This window comes from Mastomys coucha, unplaced genomic scaffold, assembly GCF_008632895.1.
Source record: "Mastomys coucha isolate ucsf_1 unplaced genomic scaffold, UCSF_Mcou_1 pScaffold8, whole genome shotgun sequence".
NCBI classification, from domain to species: Eukaryota; Metazoa; Chordata; class Mammalia; order Rodentia; family Muridae; genus Mastomys; species Mastomys coucha.
This window is the reverse complement of record NW_022196914.1, coordinates 29,249,946-29,254,965: the sequence shown is the minus strand read 5'-3', so window position 1 is coordinate 29,254,965 and position 5,020 is coordinate 29,249,946. Positions and strand designations below refer to the sequence as shown.

Genomic DNA, 5,020 nt, shown 5'->3' with positions numbered 1-5,020 from the left:
TGATGTACATGATTATGTCAGAGAAATCACAAAAGATTTGAACAGTTGTCATACACATATGCAGGTAATAAATCTGAGCAGTGCAGATCCTCATTACATTGCCATTTTTTGTTATGAAAGTTTCTGTCTTCATAGTTTTCTCCATAGTCATTTTCAAATAAGGTGACATGAGTTAAAAGCTGTGTCTGCTTGCCTGGCCAACTCTTTCCTATTCTATATTCCATTGTTCACTTCTTTCCAGGATCTATGTAAAAATAAGTCATCAGACTGCAAGTCCCTACTCTTTAATGAACACATTCCATTTACGTGTACTTTAAGAAGAGTAATAAACAATGTACAGACTATCTGTCTTAGTCAGGGTTTCTATTCCTGCACAAACATCATGACCAAGAAGCAACTTGGGGTGGAAAGGGTGCATTTAGCTTACTTCCACATTGCTGTTGATCACCAGAGGAAGTCAGGACTGGAACTCAAGCAGGTCAGGAAGCAGGAGCTGACGCAGAGGCCGTGAAGAGATGTTTCTTACTGGCTTGCTTCCCCTGGCTTGCTCAGCCTGCTCTCTTATAGAACCCAAGACTTGAGCCCAGGCATGGCACACCCACAAGGGGCTCTATCCCCTTGAACACTAATTGAGAAAATGCCCCACAGCTGGGTCTCATGGAGGCACTTCCCCAACTGAAGCTCCCTTCTCTGTGATAACTCCAGCCTGTGTCAAGTTGACACACAAAACCAGTCAGCACACTATCAAAATCCAAAAATACCTCTAGAGGCCTAATGTATGGATCAAATGTGGTATTTATTTTAATACTAACATTCTCATTATATAATACATATTTTTCAAAGTGAAAAAAGGAGACCAATACATTTGGTCTTTCATGTGTTTCACATTTTTTTTCCATTTTCTGAGTTGTATAATTGCAAGACATGGTAGCTTGAAGGAAAAATGAAATGCCACCACCTTTATGTGAGAAAAGCCCTGGGAAAAATAACCTAGTGTGGGGCCAGTTGCCTGCTATACTGAAGAAGAGAGAGAGAGGAGGAGGGGAGAGGGGTAGGGGGAGAGGGAGAGGGGGAGGGAGGAGAGGGAAAGGGGGAGAGGGAGATGGAGAGGGAGAGGGAGAGAGGGAGAGGGAGAGGGAGACAGAGAGACGGAGAGACAAAGAGAGACAGAGACAGAGAGAGACAGAGACAGGAGACAGGAGAGAGAGAACTGTGTCTGGCATGCAGAGTGAAGGCTGTTCAGGGACTGCTGGCAGATTCCCTGGCCTGCTGAGGAGTGGAAAGATAGGAGGAGGTGCACTTGTGTGTCAAGGTGAGGGGTGGAACATTGTATTGACCTTGGTGGAAGGAACAGGGAGGCCTCTGGGTAAGAAGGATACCTCTTGTACATTTCTGCCTTTGTTGTTGTTATCTTGTAGCTTTGCTTCCCATGGTACTGTGGGGTATTAAAAGGCTGTGAAAAATAAACTTGAGATTGCTTGGTGCTGTGGTATTGACCGGCAGTTCTCCCAAGTCTATTTCTTGGCTCTGCATCGTTTTTCTGCCTTTCCTATCTTTTATCCTCGCTCCCCCATGAGAGACTTACTCTGGGCACAACTCAGGAGTTGCTGCTTTGTGATCTGTGTTGTATGTATTTTAAGCACTCTGTAGTATAGACAGCCTGGTAGGGAATGTAGAGTCTGTATTGTTTGGAACCTGATCAGGAATTGAGCCCTCTCTTTGAATCTCATGTTGACTTCCCACCAATGTCCTGCTAATCTTTATTTCTGCCCGACTCTCTGAAAATATATTTCTGAGGGATACAGATGGGAGATGCAAGAGTTCCTAATACATCTGCTCTGTCTGTTCTATTGCTCTAGTCTTTCTCTAGGACGGACTTCCATCAAAATGAAATGTATCCATCAATCTCCTAATTATTGTAAGAATATGTAGCTATTGTGAATGGATAAGAGTGTTCCTGCCTCAGGTCAGACATTATTTACATTTCTTCCCTATAGAAAGTGAATTTTTCAAGTCTCTAATTCCCCTGAAATATTTGCTGTTAATTGTATTGGCTAAAATCCTTACTAAATGGTATCCTGTTTACAGGTCCACTGACAACAGCGTCTCTCCAGAGATTGTACTCAAACCAGCTGACGCTTGCCCGTGCGGAATGGAGGAAGCCAGGGCTGGGCAACATAGGGACTGATCCTCGCAGTTAATTCACCATTGTGAACATGCTGTGTTTTTCTCATAGAAAGTTGTTTTCATCTTTGCTCTGCTCTGGGCTCTTTCTATTCTCTACATTGTTGATTTTCTCATGTACTTGCTGATCCTGTGATTAAAAGGACAGGATCCTTCTCCACTAGCTGAAAAGGTTTCCAGACATTTCCATTTCTTTTCCCTTGAGAAACTTCTATTCACCAAACTGCTTCATTCTGCCGGTGTATTGGAGAGGTACGGACCTCCTCATCACTGCTGAACTCTGCTCATTAGACAAAAGACTATTCTCTGTGCAATCATTCTTTAAAGAGGATCTATTTCCATTGCCCTATATAGTCTTGTGACAGTAGGTATTCCCTCCTCCCAGTGGTGGAACCACCTTGCATTTCAGACACAAGACTCAGGGGACTGCATATGGCTCTGACATGAAGATCTGTAGAAGGACGAGTTGTCCATAGTGATTAGAGGTGCTTTGACAGGTTCCAAGGAAGAGAAGCAATAAGGAGTCCTGCTTAGCTCTTATGACAGTGGGCCACAGCAATGTCCTGCATGGATTATATCCCTAACAGTGCCACAATATCTTGACATTAGCAGAAACTGTCCATTGGGACTTAAAGCCTCATCAATAGAAATTATGTTATCCTTAGAAGCTGAAACAGGTGACTAGGTGTTAAGTGATACTAATGACATTTTACTAAAGCTACCTTCATTCTGAATACTTTCCCTTACACCTACACATAGGTGTGTAGCCCTTACTGTTCAAAGAGCTTCTTGCTGCATCACAGAGAGCATTATCAAAAACAGAAACTTAAAGTGCAGAGAATTATGTATGATCTTGTGATCTGACTCAATAAGTATGTCTACACTGCAATTTCTGCATAATATCCATGCAATATTTCTGGAGTATGAGGAATTTGAGCATGAGGACCAGAGGTCCATGTCAAATCCAGAGGTTTTCTGTGAGTTTATTAATGGTTTTAATTAATTAAAGGTGTGATATCAGTCATTGATGTTTATTTCAGGAAATGCTATCCTTCTGGGATGTAGCCATTGACTTCTCTCCAGAGGAGTGGGAATGCCTGGAGCCTGCTCAGTGGGATCTGTACAGGGATGTGATGTTGGAGAATTACAGCCACCTTGTGTTCCTGGGTGAGCATTGTAACTATAGAGAATATGTATCTCATCAACATGTAGCTTCCCCACTTTGTACAATATGTTGTGGAAGTATTTCAACAATGAGTTTCTTATCCCTCATTTTAAGGCAAATTCGGGAGGTTGCTGTACAGCTAAGAAACATTTCATTCTTTTTCCTCGAAGTGTTTGAAATGTCTGTGTTGGAAGCATGCCTCTTTTGCTCTTATGGGACTGTTAGAAATGCACCGCCATCAGGCATGGGCCACACTTGTTAATGAAATTGTTTCTCAATTCAGTTTTAATATTTCTCTCTATTGTACTACATGTGTTAGACACCATTTAAGGAACTAATTATCTGCAATTATTTATTGTATCATCTCTTTCCTTATAAACACTGTACTGAAAGAGAGAGTAAAAGAACACTTAAGCCATCTTGTCCTCTTTACCTTCAAACAGGTCTTGCTGTCTCTAAGCCATTCCTGGTGACGTTTCTGGAGCAAACACAAGGGCCTTGGGACGTGAAGAGACAAGCAGCAGCCACTGTGCACCCAGGTGTGTAGGAATGCAGGGATTAGGGGACAGAGGTCAAGTCCAAAGATCCAACAAAAAGCTGGGCTTTCCCATGTGCCTTGAAATATGTATTATGAAAATCATTCTTTAGGTCTTCCCTTCATATCTCTCATATGTTTGTGCTTGTTTAAGTCTTTGTGGAATTGCCGGGTGATGGTGGCTCACACGTTTAATCCCAACACTTGGGAGCCAGAGGCAGGCAAATTTCTGTGTTCAAGGCCAGCTTGGTCTAGAGTGAGTTCCAGGACAGCCAGGGCTACACAGAGAACCCCTGACTCAAAAAAAAAAAAAAAGTCTCTTAGGATTTATATTTTGCAAACTGTGACCTGTACATATATTTCCACGGACTTCCAAGGTTTTATTTTTTGTTGAGTCTCTATTGTAATATAACACTCAGGGAAATGCAATAGAGTACTCGTCAGATGAGGAGTCATTTATTTGCTGGAGTTAAGGCAGACTCATGCCAGAAAGATTTCTGTATTGAAATGAGCAGGACTTCGTTAATGAAATCAATGCCATATTCCCGAGACACAGGGGCAGGCAGAAGCAGGGGGCTCAACAGTTTCAGTTCTGTCAATTAGGACAAATTGGGGTGGAGAGTAGGTGGGTAACGTCAGAGTAACAGGAGTCACTTTGGACAGTTCATTTCTCACAGACCTTAGGTAGGGTCTGCCATATATTGTCTCACACTCTGCAGAGGACTGCTTACAGAATCAGACTCGGCTCTCAGCTCAGGGATTAGCCCTGTTAACAGGAGGAGAAATGAAAGCGAGGGACAGGGCATGGCCATTTGAACTAGCATATAGTTCCCACACCATTTGGGTGGCAGGTTCGATGTTCCCCTGTCCACAGTTATCCTCAGTTATCAGATCAAGAGAGACTGAGTGCAGAGGAATTGCAGTGAGTGCTTCCATTTGAGACATTTAGACTGTGGGTGCTGAGTCTTAAGATCTTCCTCACCATGAGAGGATCCATCCCCCTGTCTTGTGAGACATGAGGAGTAATTCATCTTCCCTGCACATAAGGATAAGGAGTTCCTGGTCTGGCTTACAGGCTGGAGGTAGACAAGCGCAGTAGATACTGGCAAATCTTATTCTCCATGCATCCTTATCCT

At 42.9% G+C, this 5,020-nt stretch overlaps 3 protein-coding genes across 5 annotated transcripts in view; all 3 read left to right on the top strand.

The window, feature by feature from the left end:
• Window positions 1-5,020, top strand: part of LOC116083957 (zinc finger protein 58-like) — a 153,646-nt gene that overhangs the window by 2,126 nt on the left and 146,500 nt on the right. The window lies entirely within an intron of this gene.
• LOC116083958 (zinc finger protein 58-like) overlaps window positions 1-5,020 on the top strand; it is a 149,805-nt gene that overhangs the window by 68,716 nt on the left and 76,069 nt on the right. The gene's annotated exons all lie outside the window — the stretch shown is intronic.
• LOC116083950 (zinc finger protein 99-like) overlaps window positions 1,130-5,020 on the top strand; it is an 11,546-nt gene continuing 7,655 nt past the window's right edge. Inside the window, exons 1-3 of the mRNA XM_031360773.1 lie at window positions 1,130-2,436; window positions 3,225-3,351; window positions 3,793-3,888. Of these exons, the coding sequence (XP_031216633.1) occupies window positions 3,228-3,351; window positions 3,793-3,888 (220 nt within the window). The 5' untranslated portion in view covers window positions 1,130-2,436; window positions 3,225-3,227. The remainder of the gene's footprint in view (window positions 2,437-3,224; window positions 3,352-3,792; window positions 3,889-5,020) is intronic.